The sequence below is a fragment of the Lactuca serriola genome, chromosome 7, assembly GCF_051521515.1.
Source record: "Lactuca serriola cultivar US96UC23 chromosome 7, Lser_US96UC23_V15, whole genome shotgun sequence".
Lineage (NCBI taxonomy): Eukaryota > Viridiplantae > Streptophyta > Magnoliopsida > Asterales > Asteraceae > Lactuca > Lactuca serriola.
Genome location: NC_136414.1, coordinates 18761036 through 18780870, shown reverse-complemented (window position 1 = coordinate 18780870; position 19835 = coordinate 18761036). Strand labels below are relative to the sequence as shown.

Sequence of the window (19835 nt, the reverse complement as noted above, 5' to 3'; positions counted from 1 at the left end):
CAAATACATTTTTTAGAACATGATTTATGAACCAAGTAATAAGTTTTCTTTTATAGAAATGTTATTTTAACAATAAGTTACAATAAACCAAAATGATAATGACATAACTAAAGAGATGATTTAGACCCATGGTCATAGGCTGACCATAACTTTTCAAAAGGGTCCCACAAAGAATGCTACATGCAAAATTTGCATGAGTCCTGTTCCATTTTTTCCTTGTTTCTAATTTTCCTACTTCCCCCCACCTTCTTCAATTCCACTATAAATTGCAACCACCCCCACCTTCATTCCACACACACTAACATCACCTTTCCCTACACACACACACAACTTAAACACTCTGAAGAAAAAAATGGCGACATTCCCGATTGTGAACATGGAGAAACTGAATGGAGAAGAAAGATCTGCAACAATGAACTTGATCAATGATGCTTGTGAAAACTGGGGTTTCTTTGAGGTATGCAATCATCACTTGTACTCTATGCTATCATTTGTTGTAACTTGTAACTTATTATTGTTTTGTTGTATGTATGATTTATACTGAAGATTGTGCATCACGGGATATCGACTGAGCTTTTGGACACTGTGGAGAAGATGACAAAAGGGCATTACAAGAAATGCATGGAAGAAAGGTTTAAAGAAATGGTGGCTAGTAAAGGCTTAGAAGCAGTTCAAAGTGAAATTGAAGATTTGGATTGGGAGAGTACTTTTTATCTCCGTCATCTTCCTGAATCCAACATCTCTGAGATCCCTGATCTTGAAGATGAATACAGGTATATAGTATATACAATACATAATGATTATTAATTTATTATGATGATTTTTTTATTTATAGATTGTTGATCATTGAGATAAATGTAAAAATCGATACAGTTTGTTCGCCACGTAAGAGTGGAATAAAGAATTTATTCCGGAAATCTGGAATGCGATTCCGTTCGTTCGTGTTGATAGATTAAAATCATATATAACTTTTATTTTATTTTATTTATATGATCTTCAATAACTACTAGTGTTTTTAAAATTAAATAAATTAAAAACTAAAACCAAATGACTTTTTTAGTGTTATAACTAAATATTTTTTCTACTATGATTCTATTTCAAAATATCATGGTATTTACTTTTGTAAACAATTGTTTTAGATGACAATTCTTTTTATTATTTAAAGTTATATTATAGGATTTATATTCAACCGACATCAATATGTGTTCATATACGATTTATTTAACGATATCTAGTTTGCTTAAAGTTTATTTTTATGAAATAATAAATTGGTTTATTTATCATTTTCGTTTTATCTAGCGTTTTATTGTACATTATTTTGTTATTACAAGCCAACTAGATATGCTAACAAAGCTAATGATCCATTCCATTAATTACTTTGTTCATTCCACTCTTTCAAATTCTATTCCATTATAACAAAGAGACCCTTATGGTTTATGTGTGATTACAGGAAGGTGATGAAGGAGTTTGCTAAAGAAATTGAGAAACTAGCTGAAAATATCTTAGACATATTATGTGAGAATTTGGGATTAGAGAAGGGTTATCTCAAGAAAGCTTTCTATGGCTCCAAGGGCCCCACCTTTGGGACCAAGGTGAGCAACTATCCTCCTTGCCCCAAGCCCGATCTTATCAAGGGTCTGCGGGCCCACACCGATGCTGGCGGTGTTATATTGCTCTTTCAGGACGATAAGGTCAGTGGGCTCCAGTTACTTAAAGATGGAGAATGGATTGATGTGCCACCTATGCATCATTCGATTGTCATCAACTTGGGTGATCAACTTGAGGTATATATTACAACAATTTAAACCAAACTCCATTTAAACATATGCAAAAAATAGCAACATACTATCATTGATTTGTTTTTTTTTTATAACAATCTACTTCTATTTGTTCCTATCACAACATTGTTTTTTGAAAAATTGATCTAAATGTAGCAATGTCATCCAAATAGAAAGGTATAGCTTGATAGAACTTTCAAAATATAATGTCTTAATGAGAAATAAATTGAAAGTGCAATGCAATAATTTAGTAGATTTTTCAAAGTACAAGGGCCTTAATAAAAAACCAAAAGTACAATAATATAACAAAAAAAATTAAAATAGGATGTTATGCTACAATGCTATAGTTTGGGTACATTTTTAAAGTATGTACATTGTTGTAATCAAAAGAAATGAAAATATGATTTTATAATACACAAATATATTGCAACTTCTTGCATTTAGCCCAAGTATAGAGTATTGCAATAAAATGTTGTATTAAAGAATCATACCCGTTTCTTGAAACAATAAAGGGTGTACTAAAAACATTATCTTTCTTTTTCAGGTGATTACAAATGGAAGGTACAAGAGTGTGATGCATAGAGTGATTGCTCAAACAGATGGGACCCGCATGTCGATTGCATCATTTTACAATCCGGGCAGTGATGCTGTGATCTACCCTGCCCCAGAACTAGTAAACAAAGCAGAAGAGAAAAACAATATCTACCCGAAATTTGTGTTTGAGGATTACATGAAGCTCTATGCACAAGTGAAGTTTCAGGCAAAAGAGCCCCGATTTGAAGCTTTTAAGACAGCTATGGAAGACACCATCAGGGTCGACCCAATTGCAACTGTTTAAGATCAAAAACCTTCAGTAATGGTGTTTGTGTGTCTGCGGATTTAATAAAATAAAAGGTTTATACATAAAAAAAAAAAAAAAGGAAATTAAATTAATGTGTTGGGAGTATATTCATAGGTGTTGTGTTTCTAGTGTCTTGCAGGCATCTATGTATGAATGTTTGTATAAGAACACCAAATCTTGGAAATGCCCTAATAACATAATGACATAATTTCTGTGTTTTTCCAATATTAATGTTTGCGTAATAGTAACTCAATTTGAACAATGACAAACATTGTGAAAAGAAATTCAAAAAAAAATAAACATCTTTCGCAATTATATTGGGAACATGTTCGTCTTTAAAAATGATAATGTCATTTCGAAAGAAAATAAAAGAAAAGTAATTTTGCAGTTTCCTAATTGACCCATTGCAAATGGGTGGTCATTTGGTGATATAGGTCAAATAGTTGACCAAATTATAAAATGTTACTTATGTCCATATTTATGATTATCAGATTATCCATTAACTTTTGTAGCAAAACCAAGGCAAATCAAGAGTAGGCTTATCATATTAGTTATGCGAAATAACCCACAACACATAAACAAAATTAGAAGCAAAACCAAGGCAAATCAAGAGTAGGCTTATCATATTAGTTATGCGAAATAACCCACAACACATAAACAAAATTAGCATCAGCTTAGAACTATTTGGCATATGAACAAAGTACGTATAAATGGACATTGGTGAGGTCTTCGGTGCCAAATATGATTATATGAAGATAGAGATGCACGTTGACGGTACCAGTATCGGATAAGTTTCGCAACAGTCTAGTTTTTTGGAGACAGGAACAGTCTTGTCTTTAGAGACGGTCTCAAACCGTTCTTTTTAGACCAGTCTCTATCTTTTCAATCTAGTATCGCAGTCTTTTTGTGCACATGTTTCAGTTCTTTTTCGATGGTTTTTGTTCTTTTAGTACTTTTAGTTTTGAGTGTTTCTGTTAACATTAAAATTTACAAAGAAAATGATACACTCAAATTTAATAAAAATAATAAGGGAAAAAAGTTGGTTAATGTGTGATTAATAAATGTATAATTAACACTAAAATGATATGTATATAAACTTAGGGCTTATGTTTTTTAGACCGGTCTCAGATCAATCTTGTCTTTTTTTAGACCAGTATTGAAGGAGTCTGTTATTATTATTATTTTTTTGGATTGGTCCCAACAGATCTTGTGCAAGTCTTTTTTTCGTCTAGTTTTCTGGGACTAGTTTATTTTCACAGACCAATCTTTTTGCTCATGTCTAAGTAGACATTAAGACCCACAGAAATGGGCTCAATACCTCTAAACCCGATAAAATTGACAAAAAAAGATAATAATAATAATAATAATATGGGTATGTAGCCATTAATTTGAGAGATTAAAAAGATGTTTGGTAAAAATATTTTAAAAGCTATTTTTAGGATTTTGATACAAGGAAAACTGACTTTTTGGAAAAGTCAGAAAATCCTAACTTTTTATAATTTTTTCCAAAAGTCCTTTTTGCCTCTCAAAAATAAGCCAAACATCCTCTAAGATTGAGATTAATGAATCCAACAACTCCATGACAAGAAAGAAAAGTTAGGTGAAAACACCGAAATGAACGGATATGTATCGTCAATTCCAAAGATGAGAGCACTAAAATCCAATGCATGAACCTAATACACCCACAGTTGGTATGAGGAATTGAGGACCCAACTTAATGGGCCTCAGTATGTCAATTCTATATAATTAAGTATGAAAATGTGGAAACATCCCAAGTTAATGGGAGGAGGACCACCATAACCATGTAATCACGCGCGACATATCCTTGATCTTCAAAACTTGAAATGGACGTAAATGTAAACTGATAACAAAATAAAAGGGAATAGAGCTAGGGTTTATCATCTAAGGAAAAGGTATATTTCAATTAAAGTGAAAGACAATTATTTGGATAATTGCTAAATAAAAGCCACTATATTTTATTATGCCAACGTAAATAGTTGCAGTCTTTCTTCGAAGGACAAGCTTTTGAGTCAGTTTAGGCATGATATGTTTTAGCATATACTATAACTATACCCCTATTATTTTGTATATATTTTAACTTACATCATTCATGAGGAAATCATCGTCTAATATTGGGCTCCCATACCAACATGTTCCATACAGACTACTAGATCGGGCCTAAACATTAATGGGCCACCTTCAAGTTAACACTCTGCGAGAATGGTCGGTGGCCAAGCCTCAGCCCACCTCCTAGTGTCATATGACTCATATCACACTCGGTCCAACAGTGACTGGAATTGTTTATTGCAATTGTATTTTAAGTTTTTATGATAGACAATTTTGTAAAAAAATGTCTCTAAATTTTTCAAAAACCTTTTTGACGTTTAAAATAAACCATGTTTTATATTTATATATAAATTATTTAGCAATATACTTATTAGATTAAAGTTTTTTTTATTTATCTACATGTTATTATATATCAATTTAGTTTTATTTAGTTTTTTAGTTGTATATAACAAATAACATGTTTAAATGATAATTCCGTCTATTCAAGTCAACAAACTTAGTGATCAATTCAAATACCTTCTTCATTTTATTTTTTTGTGATTTCATTCCATTATTTATACCAAACAAACTCTTGTATTTTATTAATGAATAGATGAAGACGATGAAAGAGTTTGCTAAAGAAATGTGACAAACTACCTTTAAATATGAAAATGGGTTGATGTGCCACCTTTGCAGCATTCGATTGTCATCAACATGGATGGTCTGTGTATGGATTTAGTAAAGTAAAAGGCTAATAATAATAATAATAATAATAATAATAATAATAATAATAATAATAATAATAATAATAATAATCAAATGTGTTGGGAGTATATTCATAGTTGTGTTTTTGATGTCTTCCTCTTGCATACATCTAACTTTGAATGTTTGTATAAGAACACCAAATCTTTGGAAATGCCCGGATGACATAATTTTGTATTATTTTTTATATTTACATTTTAAAGTTGTCGTGGCATAAGAATGTCAAATCATTAAATATCCTAATGATAATCATTGGAACTTTAACCAAGTCAGAATGGTTGAGCGGTATAAGTCGAGTTTTTTTTCTTTACAGTAATGGTAGTGTTTTTCGTATGTTATTTTTACTTTCAATTTTATTGTTTGTATTTATTTAAAATTATCTGACTCATGACAAAAAAAAAAAAAAAAAAAAAAAAAAAAAAAAAAAAAAAAAAAGCACAAGACCTTGATTATGAGACATTTTTAAAAGTAAACTATACCCTTTTCCAAAATTAAAAGAAAAAACGCAAATTGTTTAATTAGAAGAACATCAAATATTTAAGATTGTTGGAACTTTTTGTTATCATGATTGCTTTATTCGTCATACTAGGTGTATAATTCATATATTACATGAGTTCATTTAAAAGAAATTAATTATGAATTCTTAACATTTTGATAAATTTGAATTTATAAGAAAATTTAGAAAAATAATGAATTATTAAAATTAAAGTGTTTTTTCTTTTTTAAATTTAAATTAATAATTTTGATAAATAAACATAGCAAAAGAATAAGGCTTTAATTTAAAATTTTTGAAATTAGAAGAAATATCAATTAATGATATTGATATTATTTATTATTACATTTATTATAATTATTACATTTAAATATTATGTGAAATTTAATAAAATGTAAAAAAAACCCATAAAATGTCATTTGGAAAAAAAAAGTTAATTGAGAAAAACCTTAAAATGACATCTGACCAAATTAATAAAAACGTGACATGTAACAAAAAGATTTTTATTTATTAGAGTAGATTTGAATATTCATTCTAACATTTTAGATATGTCAACCTCTAAAGTCCCACCAAGCTGAAATTGTTCAACATATGTTTCTAACTTGTTCTCTTATTAATCAAAACCGAGTTTACCCTTAATTTGTGACTTCTCAAAAGCATATATTATCGCCGCAAAAGATATGTATTTGAGGTCTCATAACCACTGCCAACTTGCTGCCTCGTTGGCAGACACATCACGAACCATTTTCAAGTCATTCACAACTTTCACTAGCAAGTGATATGGACATATGGCACTATCGTGTCACGAATACTACTAAGGTCCTATTTGATAGTTTCTGTCTGAGAAAGTTTCCTGACCGGGAAAGAAACCATGATGTTTGATTGTGTTGAATGATGAAAAAAAGTAATAAAACATAAAATAAAAAAATATAAAAAAAGTTATTTAAAAAAATTACTAATCCAAGAAAGAAAGAAAGAAAGAGGCGGGGTTTGGTGCATAATTGTCTTTCCAGCCCATTCAGCTAAAAAGATATGATTTTGGGGCTTTCTGAGAAATACATATCTTACCGGGAAAGACCCTTTTTTTTGTGCAAATCAAACAATCTTTCCGGTCTATTCAACCAGAAAGATCTGTTTGGACCTGGAAAAATGCGTATCAAACGGGGCCTAAGTTACCTTTCAAATTCTAAAATCTTGTTTGTAGTGCCAATTAAGTAAAAGCCTTTTTTAATAGTAATTTATTAGAATATCCAATCATGTATATTAGAATATTAATATTAAATTAATTATATCAATTATTTATAAATATACTAAATAAATTCCATATTATTATATACTTGATATTTGATAATGATGTATTCATTATATTACAAAGAAAAAACATCATAAATGGTCCCTGTGGTTTCCTAAAATCTGAAGTTTAATCCCCGTGGTTTAAAAACATCATAGATGGTCCTTGTGGTTTCAAAACTTTTGACGATTGATCCTTATTGCTAACTCCGTTAAGTTTTGTCCGCTAATTGAAGGGTATTTTTGTCATTTCACTACCACAGGGACCATTTATGATGTTTTTGGTTATTTAAAAAAAACTAAATATAATTATTTAATATATAAATGTCCCCTCTGTGTGTGTATGTGTGTAACCAGGAATGTCGACCATTTCATCTTTTCCTATGAAATCCCCCACCTCCTGTTGTTTGTTTGTCCCAAAAAATCAAGAACATAACTATATGTTGTTGCATCTTCAAAATTGTATTCATCTCCGACTTCTTCGGTTACATGTCACCATCTTCATCATCATCATGTAGCTTCTTTATATACCAACAGAAAATACTCCAAAAACCATTTTCACCGTACCCTTTAAACCCCCATCTCTGGTGCGAGAAGCTGCTAGGGTTTCGATTGGATTCCGGCGACCATAAACGAACATGTACAAAAGGGTTTTTTTAGTATGAAGACCTCCATATCTAACGCTATATCTATGTGTGTTATGAGGTTGAAGTCGATTCTAGAACTCTAAAATCAAAACTCAAATTGAATCTAAAACCCTAAAATCAGAACTCAAATTGATATTACATCTCTGACGGATTTTCCATGTTGCTTCGCATCCATCTTCGTTGGTGAAGAGGTTGAGTCTCGTTCCCATTACGTTTTCGATTGCAAGCAAGACTGGTACAAGCAGGCATTAAAGAAAGTCGATTTTTTGCTCATTTTCTTCTCTTTAATTCTCGTATCTGGTTCTGGGTTGATTGTAATCAATAAACTTTAGATTTGGAACTTTCTTGGTACATGGGAGGAGGAGAAATTAGGGTCAATGGTGATTAAAGAGCAAGGTGTTCATCTAATGACCATTGAAATTTCAATTTGCCATTGACGAAAAGAAATGGTTTATCGGAAATGGCAGCAACATGGTTTGGGGAAGGAATCGAGTTGCAGAGAGAGAGAGAGAGGGAGAGAGAGAGAGAAAGAGAGAGAGAGAGAGAGCGAGAGAGTGAGAGAGAGAGAGAGAGAGACATTTATATATTAAATAATTATATTTAGTTTTTTTTTAAATAACCAAAAACATCATAAATGGTCCATGTGGTAGTGAAATGACGAAAATACCCTTCAGTTAACGGACAAAACTTAACAGAATTAGTAATAAGGACCAATCGTCAAAAGTTTTAAAACCACAAGGACGATCTATGACGTTTTTAAACCACATGGATTAAACTTCAGATTTTGGAAAACCACAGGAACCATTTATGATGTTTTTTCTATTACAGATTACTTATACGTATATATAATTAATTACTATTTACTATTATAAATAATTAAAATATTCGTTAAATATTATGAACTAGATTATGTATGTTGGACTAATATTATAAAAGTCCTAAGTTTTTAACACGTGATTGAAAAAAAAAACTCTAACATATTTTTTATTATTGTTTTGGCCACAATTTTCTCGCATAATTATCATTCTAGCCTATTTAACGGGTTTCATGGTTAACATTGTTATTTTTTTTACAAAATTAGTCCTAAAATTGGGTTTAAAGTTCAAACTTGGTCCGTGTAATTTACAAAAATTAAACCACATGGTTTTTTAACTTTACCTTTCGTTTTTTGTATACTTTATATATATATATATATATATATACACACACACACACTAACACACACACACTTTATTTGTTTTCATTTTTTAACTTTATTTTTCAACAATTTGATTTTTTTTTATCTTTTTAACCTTTTGTTATCTATTTTTTTCTAATTTAGTTATTTATGATTTTTCTAATGTTTTTATTTATTTTGATTCGAGTAAATGAACTTGAATTCAATTTAAATACTATAACATGTTTTTTATAAAGACCGATTATTATTATTTCTTTTGTTTTTTGTTTTAGCCTACTATCAAATTCAAAAATATTATCTTGAATTTAAACTATTGATTGATATCATATATAGAAATATGATTTAATTTGCAAGTTATATCACACATTGAAACATTAATTTTCAATAAAGAAACTATTTTTTTTAAGTTTCATTTTTTTCGTAACATAAATATAATAACACTAAGGAACAAAAAAATAAAAAGAAAATAAGTTGGACCGAAATTACAAATATAAATATAACTATTTTATTTACTTGAATAAAATTAAAAAAAATACAAAAACTATAAATACCAAAATTGTAATATACTCTAGTATATTAATACATTTTATATTTTTTGAAAAGTTCAAGAAAAAAGTTAAGAATACAAAAAAAAAAAAAAAATTAAAACAAATAGTACGAAAACAAATACAAAAAATAAGAAAAAAAATATGAAAAAAAACTACAAAAAGTGTCCATGCTATTTGTTTTTCACTATCAAGGGTTTGTTCGAACCTAAACTCTTGAACCTAAACTCTTGAAAAAATTCATATTGTTGATGCTCTATTTACATTGCAATGGTATGGAATGGTCTTTTATTATGTTTTTCCCAAATCTTTAAGTTATTGACATCTTTGATCTTATATATATATATATATATATATTTTTTTTTTCATATTTTAGTTGTGTATTTCATCTTCTCTTCAACACTATCGAAAAGACGAATCGTTTGTGGTTGATCTCACTTAATAAATCTTCTTTCCTAGAGCATCTTTAATGAGGGTTGTATGGGTATGGATGTTATATAAATTGGAGGGTGGTGACGTATAATGATATTGTTTTGGGGTTGTATGATTATTCAATGGTTGTATGGATTTTTTTGATGATAAATTTATAAAGATTGAGATAAATATATAGGTGAGATGGAGTGGTATGAGGGTTGTATGTATTGTATGTAAGGGAGATGTTTAAAAGGTAAGTTGTATAGAAATAAAAGATGAAGTACATTGATATGAGAGGGTTGCATAGATTGGAGATGTCCTTAACGAAAACAAAATGAAAAATGAAGTTTCTTATTGTTTAAGTGCGCCTACATCATTTGACTTTGAAATCTCTTATTTCCTTCTTCTTTAATCTCTTATTTCCTTCTTCTTTAAGATTATAATTAAATGGTGAGCTCTCTTCAACAAAATCGGAGGGTTATTTTTTATTTCTATTTTTATCAAAACGGTGTTTTTAAAAAAATATTATCAGATAGGTATAAATTAAAAAATATTTATTAAGTAGGTGTAATTTGAAAATTTTATCTAAAATTTTCAACCTTTTAACTTACTTTTTTTTTTCTTTTGTTATATTTTTTGATGAGATGGTTTTATGTACACAAACAACTTTTTAATATGATCATTGAAATCCAAATTTCAAATTCCATCGATCTGCGACTAGTAATGAAATCAAACAATATGTGATTTAAAAAGATCAAAAAACCAATCTTGAGACAAAACAATTAAAGCCGATATGTAAAAGCGATCGTATAATTATATGCAATGAAATGTAGACACAAACAATAAAAATGAAAAAGTATTTCCGGAAAAACTCGGAACCAAAACCAAACCATAATAATCAAACTATTTTTAAAACCGATGGTTCTGTTTTTATTTTTTGTTAACCGATAAGTAACTAGATGAGAATCATGTGCGCCGTTGGCGCTTTGTCACTTTATTTTTTCTTCTTTCAGGTTGTATGATATACCTTAGTTATCGGTTTGAAGTGCAACAGTAATCCATTCATATGCAACCTTTTCAATATCTGCCTCAATCATATGAGATACAAATTTGGGAGTAACTGACACCTGTTAATTTTCAAACAAATTAATCAGATTTAGGGTATGTACTTCCACAAATTTTATAATGTTCACGTGAATAATAGATGCAAACGTTACATTCTAAAATGTCTCAGGTCAAAATGAACAAAGCAATAACGCAAATAGAAAAAAAAAACGCAAAGACACAAAAGCATTTCTTTTTCTATTGATGCAGTTTTGCTACTGCGTGGTTATACTATGGACTCAATTCAGATCAATGTCTATTGAAATGATCATTAACCCTAGTGGAATAGTACCTTTAAAATCTTTATAATATGAGGTATATTTCACCAAAAGGAAAGGAACAAAGAATATAGATAAACATATAATCTTTTATACTCTTGGAGCCTTTTCTTTTTATAAAGCTTTTCATCTCAAAATAAAATTCCCTATTTAAAAAATGCAACAACAAAACAGCTCCAGTGAGATTGTTTTTGAGATTTTTCGAATAAGAAAGTAAAAATAAGATTTGGTTGTTTCATTTCATCGAGCACTTGGTGTGCAACATCAAACTCACTTTCAAATTTCATCATAAAGCAGGTCAATAGAGTTGTAAAAATAAATAAACAGCACAGGGTTTGAATGTGAAACTTACAGCTCTAAGCAGGTTCATTTCGAAATCTGCTGACAAGGTCATGCCGTTATTCCACACATTGAATGGATGCATTGAGAAGGGCAATTTCCAATGGACGAATGAAGCAGAAAAAGCGCTCCAAAGAATCAAGGAAGCGCTACATGAATTACCCACGTTGGCCAGCCCTGTCCCTGGAGAGACGTTACAAGTGTACCTCTCGACTCAGGCGAAACGATATCTTCAGTATTGACTGTAGAAAGGGAAGGGGAACAGAGACCGGTATACTTTGTTAGTAGAGCGCTGCAAGGACCGGAACTCAACTATCTCACGCTAGAGAGGCAGGTCCTGGCGCTCATCTATGCGGCGCGACGGCTAAGGCGGTACTTTCAAGCACACCAGATCGAGGTGCTCACGAGTTACCCCATCAAACAGATACTGCTCAAGTTGGAGACATTGGGCCGGCTGGCGAAGTGGGCGATCGAACTGGGAGAGCACGACATAAATTACCACCCAAGAACAAGTATCAAGGGACAAGCGCTAGCCGATTTCTTACTAGAAATTTCGGACGGAGGGGACCCGACCAAAGAGAAAGTGCGGGCAGTTGAAGGGGCCCCAGATGATAACAGTTCATGGACTTTATATACGGATGGGGCATCCAGCAGGGAAGGCTCAGGGGCGGGGCTGATCCTGACTAGCTCGGAAGGAGAAGAGGTAACCTACACCCTCCGTTTCGATTTCCACACGTCAAACAATGAAGCGGAGTACGAAGCGCTGCTTGCAGGATTCCGTCTAGCCAAGTAGATGGGTGCGAAAGCTGTAACGGCCCTAACCGACTCGAGGCTAGCAGCAAACCAGGTTAATGGGAGTTTCGAGGTAAGAGATCAGAGGATGGGAAAGTATGTAAAGATGGTGAAACAATTGGTAGGATCATTCAGGCAGTTTACAATCAAGCAGATACCCAGGAGTGAAAACAAGAGGGCAGATGCTTTAAGTAAGTTGGCATCCACGTGCTTCAACCACCTGTCAAAGAAGGTCCTAATAAAGGTACTCCGTGAAAGAAGTATAGACGAGCAGCAGGTGAACGCCCTAGCCCCAGCCGGGCCCACGTAGATGACATCGTTCCGGGAATACCTACAGAGGGGGGTGTTGCCAGACGATCATGGTGAGGCTAGGAAGATACGTATAAAAGCGCCTTCATACGCAATGGTTAACGGAGAATTATACAAGAAAGAGTTCATGACCCTATGGCTAAAGTGTGTGGACCAAGCCAAAGGGGGAGAGATGTTACAGGAAGCACACTCATGCCAGGTAGGTGCACACGAAGGGGCACAAGCTTTAACGGGCAAGGTGTTGCGAATGGGGGTATACTGGCCGACGATACAGCAAGATGCGATAGAAATGACCAGGAAATGTGGGGAGTGTTAGTCTTACGCCCCAATCCAAGCGAACCCCCCGGTGCCACTGCATAACATGTGGCCATTCTACCAATGGGGCATAGATATAGTAGGTCCATTCCCAGAAGCGTCAGGAAAGCTAAAGTATATGGTGGTGGCCGTGGACTACTTCACAAAATGAATCGAAGCGGAGTCATTGGCGTGCATATCGGGGAGACACATGATAAAATTCGTATGGAAGAATATCATGACAAGATTTGGGACACCTAAAGTTCTTGTCAGCGATAACGGCCTACAGTTTGCTGAGAACCCGTTCAGAGAATGGTGCACCACCAAAGGGATAAGCCAACGTTTCACATCGGTAGCACACTCGCAAGCGAACGGACAGACGGAGGTATCCAATCGAACCATTGTGAATTGAATCAAGAAGAGGCTGGGCAAAGCAAAAGGGAATTGGGCGGAGGAGATACCGATAGTGTTGCGGTCGTACAAAAGTACACCACGAACAAGCATGAAGGAAACCCCTTTCAGCCTGACGTATGGGACAGAGGCCATGCTTCCCATGGAGGTGGCAGTGAACACACTGAGGGTGGCCAACAAGGATGAGGAAAGAAACGCACAAGACCTAAGGATAAACCTGGATATCCTAGAGGAAAAGCGTGAAAAATCTGGAATGCGCCAAGTTGCAGACAAGCATGCAACAGAAAGGTACTACAATAAAAGAATAAAGGAAAAAGCGTTCAGAGTTGGTGAATACGTTTTGAGGAAAAATGAAGCAAGTCGAGCCCAGCCCCAAGGCAAGTTGGGCCCAACATGGGAAGGCCCTTGTAGAGTCACAGAAGCAAACAGAAATGGCACATATGTGTTAGAAACAATGGAAGGAAGGCAGATTCCAAGAATGTGGAACGCTAGGAACTTGAAGAAGTATTTCTTTTAAACAAGAAAGAGGGAAAGAGACACAATCCCAGCTGATCGATGTGCTGCTTAGTGTAGCACATCCCAAGTAATTAGAGTACATATGTCCATGCTTAGTGACATGAGTTTAATACTTAGTGTATTTAAAAGTCTGCGGTCAATGTAGAATGATAATGCAATTGCTGATCTTTGATACTTAGTGTATTAATTTATAACGATTGAATGTTCACATGCAAAACTCGATCGTTGGGTGCTAAGAGCGCCCAATACCAACACTTAGCGTGTCAACGATAGCATGGGAAAAACGAAATGCCTAGAGACAATGCTTAGAGCATACAAAATACGCATCCAGGAAAATAAAACATTGTTTTTAAAATTCCAAACATTACACAAGTCAAAAGCATCAAAACCTAAACCAACTAAACAGAGAAATTTTTACACCCTAGGAGGGGTAGCATACGATGCCGGGGCACCCTCCCCAACATCCTCTCCATCACCCACGACCACCTCACCAACATTACCATCACCAATACCTGCTCCAACACCACGATCACCTTCACCACCATCCTTACCATTCCCCCCGCATCAATCTCAATTATCGGCACAATTTCCTGACCTATCACACTTTCTGGAGTACCCTCAGAACCACCAAAAGAACATAACTCCCGAAGACCTTCAATACCTAACTCCCCCAAACCCAACAGAGATGCATGATCCATACTGACAAAAGACAAAAGAGCATCGTTTACACTAACCGCAGGACCAACCGAAGAAGCACCAGCAACTACCTCCCCACCACCAACACCAGCAGAAGTCTTCTGAAGGGACTTGGCCCCAGCCACAAACGCAACATGGCGGATGAGGCTTATGACATTGGTAAAATCGGGATGCTCAATCAACTTATCAACAATACGAACAACACCAACACGCACCAACCAATCCAGGTCTCGACGAGAAGCGTTCATATCCGACTGTAGTGACGACACAAGCTTGTCACGATCAGTGGCATCACGCTCAAGACTCTCCACCTGAATCATCAAACCCTCATTCATATGTGTGAGGGAGTCAACCTTGGCCTCCAACACGGCTCTGGCTTCATCAAGGACGTTTTTCTCAGACGCTAGCAACTCACACTTCTTCTCAGATAAACGAAGATCATCACCAAGCTCGTTAAGACGACACTCCAGACTTGCCACACGTGATCCACAGGCGGCATGCGTGTTCTCCATCTCGCCAAGGGTATGGACGCGCCAGGAACCTGCAACAAGATAAAACATGGCCTGCGCGGCAGCGTAGTCCATATTGTGAGCAAGGGCAGGGTTACCCATCGCCTCCATATCTCCAACTGCAGTTGGAGGAAAGGCGTGACGCGAAAATTCCAAAGCATTGGCGTGCACAGAGAGTCGAGAGTCATTGTGAAGATCCCAGGATGGAACAAAAACAATAGACTCAGAAGCACCATCTCCAGAACCACCATCCTTGGAGACTGCAGCTTGTCCAGGGACACCAAAACCTTTTGCTGGAGAAAACTTTGAAGGAACAAACGGAACACTTGGAGAAGGAATATAAGAGAAGTCTGAAATAGCGGGCTGTTCAGTCGCCCTGTTGATCCCTTCAGACTGTTGCATGTCGTCATCAGGGATCACTACCACACCAGTTGGTGTGGAACTCATATAACTCAGCAGGCGAGAAAAGTTGCGCCTAGTATGTACCCTCTTGGTAGTAGTGGGCGCGCCAGTAACTGGCTCATGCATGGCTTGTACAGCTTTTTGTTTCGCCTGCATCCGCCGGACATCAGCGATGATTCCCTCCTTTTTGTCCTCACTATCCTCCATGGAGGAAGAAGGAACGTCACCGAGGGGAATGACAACAGAAATGGGGCGAGCATGCAGCGGATTCTCCTCAGACGCCGATGAACTTGTCGGAGGAACGGGATGGGCAACGGTTAGAGCAAGCTGATCTATCCGGCGAGGTGGAGGAAGCCGATCGACCAGATCCACCTCGCGAAACTCCAACCTGCCCCGATAACGTTTTCGCAGCACCTCATCCATGGACAGAGAAGACCCAGCACCTAGGGAAAGCAGAACAGAAATATAAATAACACAGGAGTAATAAGGGGGCGAAAAGGAAAAGAGGGATACAACACTCACCATCAACAACGGAGAAGAACACCGCCATTTTGCCACGCCGCCTCCAAGAGGGGTTCATCCCTACCCCAGAAAGAAGCGCCTCAGAGTACTATTCAGCGGATACCTGCACACTCTTCAAGTAGTCGGCGACACCCTGGTTGTGGGGGAAGAGCTTAGGGATGGTATCGGCGAAAGCATGGGCACGATAGCGACCACTCCCAACCAGCTCCTGATTCACCCACAACCATTTATCTTGCCAGTTTTTGGGGGTACGCCTGTCGGGAACTAAGGCGTGTCCCCCTCGCCGGACCGAGAAGGTGCATTTATCTCCGGTAACACAAAATCAGAAGAAAAACTTGAAGACGAAGTAATCCGGAAGATACCCGTTGGCCCTGCAGATCATTTCAAATGCGACCACTTTGTTAACTGCATTGGGAGTCAACATCTGAAGGCTGCAACCATCTTTCTGGAGGACCTCCTCCTGAAAATCCGTTAGAGGAAAGCGTATACCAGCATCTAGGGTTTTCAAGTAAACCCCAGTCTTACCAGGGGGAAGAGATGCTAGAGCCAGGAGAGGGAAACTCCACACCCTCTAAGGAAGACAAGCCATAAGTGATTTCCAACTGACGATACTCGGCGGCGGATGGAATGACTCCGGGAAGGTTTGCCAGAAAGAAAAATGGAAGATAAACACAAAGAGGAGGAGGAACAGATGAGGCAAGAGAAACCGTGCAAATACCCTTATAAAGAAGTGGAGGAGGCGGGACATTAAAATGTCTGACACAATGACATAACTGCCAGTCATCATGCCCAGTCATGTCGCCATTAAGGATGGAGTGGCGGATAAAGAAAAACCGACACGCGTCAGTTAATTAAGCCCAGAACGCCGTAACTAGCGCTGCAACACTACGGCTACTGGACTGGGGGACTTGATGGCGTGCCTAGGGCAGCACAACAGAACCGCGTCTAGCCCAAGATTCCGGCACGCAAACTAGGCTCAGCCCAGCAGGCTTAGTGCCCGCTGGCGTCCCCGAGAGCGAAGCGCGCAGGCGGAAGGCTTGCGCCCGCCAAGAGGCGCTCCTTGCTCCAAGACAAAAGATACGGTCAGGAGACAAACAAAAGGATCAAAGCATTACCGTCGGAGCCAATGAGAGCGCTCTAGTGGTTGAAGGCGCACGACCCTCCAATCAGCGCCTCTGATACTCTCTCCCCAAAGGCGATCCTGTCTTGTACGGCTCAGGCAGGAGCGCTAGGTATAAAAGGATGTGCTCTCAGACCTGCGAGGTAAGTTCTCTGGGCTTTCTAGAGAGAATACACACAAACCCTAAAACACCCTCTAACTTGACCGTCGGAGCGTTCTTCCGGGAGCTCCTCCCGGAAAGCGGCTGACGGCCTCTGTTCTTTATGATCTTGCAGTGATAGCTAGACGTTCGAGTGAAGTTTGTGGATAGAGAAAGAGCAAGGTCGCATCAATATCTATAAGGCAACGAATATGCACACATCTCAGAAAATATATTTAAAAAAATAGGATTTACCTATGGTTCGATTATCCTATTTGCATACTCCCCACTCAAAGCAAAAAACGATTTCATTATAAGCATCCCCAGCCAAAGACTAACAAACTTTAAAGATACCATTAGTTCAAGAAGCAAAGCACAGATGGTATTGGTAGCTTGAAGTTTTACCATCAGATGTATCCACTACTATTCCAAATCCAATATCAGGTCAATCTCCCACACCAACAACATATCTATCTCTTTCCAGGTGTAGTTCAAATTTTGCAAACACGGTACAAATATACTTGTATCTTTCTTCTTTATAAATTTTTTTATTCCTATCTTCAGTTGCCATCTTTTCCACTTCCGTCTCTCACCAAAGAAATCAACATCATCAACATCTTCAAAAAAAAAAATATGATAAGCATAACAAATCTAACCTTTTGCAAATATGTAGGATCTAAAAAGTTGGATAATGTAAAGTTGAAGCTGATTCCAAATAAGAAAAGATTTTTATTAACTGAAATGTAAATAGAGAAACAAATGGTCCATCTTAAGCAGCAAAACAAAGTCGGACTTGATGTAACAATCACATATGGAGAAAAACTTTGATTTAAGGCTTCAATCGATCTAGGGTTTAAATCAATAATAGAATATGGACCTTACCTGAGGCCGATGACTTCTAGACACATATGTGTTTGGAAAATATAGGATTTGTGGTGGAGATCTGGATACCAATTTGGATCGTGATATCACTTTCTGAACTGATATTTCTACCCTATGCCTGGGTTACAAGAAATTCAGCCTAGGATAATCCAAGTGGACACTTACGTTTCTACGCACAGAAGACGTAAGCCAATATGCTAGAGGATTCTGTGAAAGTATGATCAAAATGAGAGCTTAAGATCGTAACCCACTTTTGTAGAGGAAGAGTTGTTTATATATTAAACACGATTAGGGTTTCATTAGGGTTGGGCCGTCATTAGTTGCTTTGGAATCAAGTAATGTTAATCCGGATTTAATGAGAATTTAGGGTTACCAAAACTAACGAGTTGCCCCTTGGACCCCGCTAGGGGCGCTGCCCCTAGACCCGACCAAAGGGATGATGTCCCTTTGGAAACCCCGGACCTGGGGGCGCTGCCCCCGGACCCCCGACTAGTCGTCGAACCGGCTTCTGATTCGCTCTTATACATGCCTGCACTCCGCACAACCCCCATACATATATTAGAGTACAAATCATGAAACCCCTTAGCTCACATGGTTGTTTCAATTACTTAAAATGACACGGTGACACTAAAATCACCAACAATATGGAGATCAAAAATTGGAAGGCAACGGAACGGGGATCTCCAGTTCCATTTGGGAACTGATGCTTCAAAATATGAGGGACATATAGTCATGAGCCAAGATTGATTCGTAACTTTTAGCGACATGGAACAAGTACAACTTATTAAAAAACGATGATCAAACAAACATAGTAAAGTAAAGAATCATGTAAAATAAGCTGAAATGAGCAGCTTAATTGGGCCAGGCATTTCATCGAATACCTTGTAGGCAGGTTTGTCATAGAAAAGCAATAACCTTGTTGAGACTTTCCATTTGGAAGATATAACGAAATCTATCAGAATAATGAAATTGATTAAATGTTTAGACAAGTAGATAAACAAACAGTTAAATATGGAAATAAGAGAACACGATCTTGGAGTTAGAGCTGAAGATTTCAACACCCAATAGTGACCCGGAAATATAAATTGTGTTTATTGAAGATGTTAAAGCAATTCTAACTAAGAACACATATGAAATACCTGCCTTGAAGAATAGAAGGATCGGCTGAAAGAGTATACGGCTGAGGTTAGAAGAAGCATCGGCCATGGAAGAAATCGAACAATAAAAACGAAGCACAAAACCGCATCGTTCTCGAATTTGTCAGCCCATGAAGATGTAGTCTCCGACTTGTAGTCGGTCTTTGAAGCAGAGCAACATCTTCGCTCTGTCGATTCTTAGGAGACGAAGAAGCTGACCTAACCGGAGGAGGACTGGAATTCCAATTCTACCAGAGACGACAACCGCTTGAGAAGCAGCGGAGGAGGCATGTGCTATCAGAGAAAGTGGAAGAATGTAACATCAAAGTTTTTTTTGTTGAAAAAGAGGACGTAGGTGAATGGCGGTGGCGTTTTGATTGGCTAAAGAAGACG

The 19835-nt window shown here is 36.4% G+C and overlaps 1 protein-coding gene across 1 annotated transcript; it reads left to right on the top strand.

Moving 5' to 3' along the window:
• The first annotated feature begins 278 nt into the window (after positions 1-278).
• Positions 279-2844, top strand: LOC145062769 (1-aminocyclopropane-1-carboxylate oxidase 3-like). The gene is made up of 4 exons (XM_079010363.1): positions 279-457; positions 547-773; positions 1451-1784; positions 2323-2844. Exons 1-4 carry the CDS (start codon positions 353-355, stop codon positions 2614-2616), a joined length of 960 nt encoding a protein of 319 aa, XP_078866489.1. The 5' UTR covers positions 279-352; the 3' UTR covers positions 2617-2844.
• The last annotated feature ends 16991 nt before the right edge of the window (positions 2845-19835 follow it).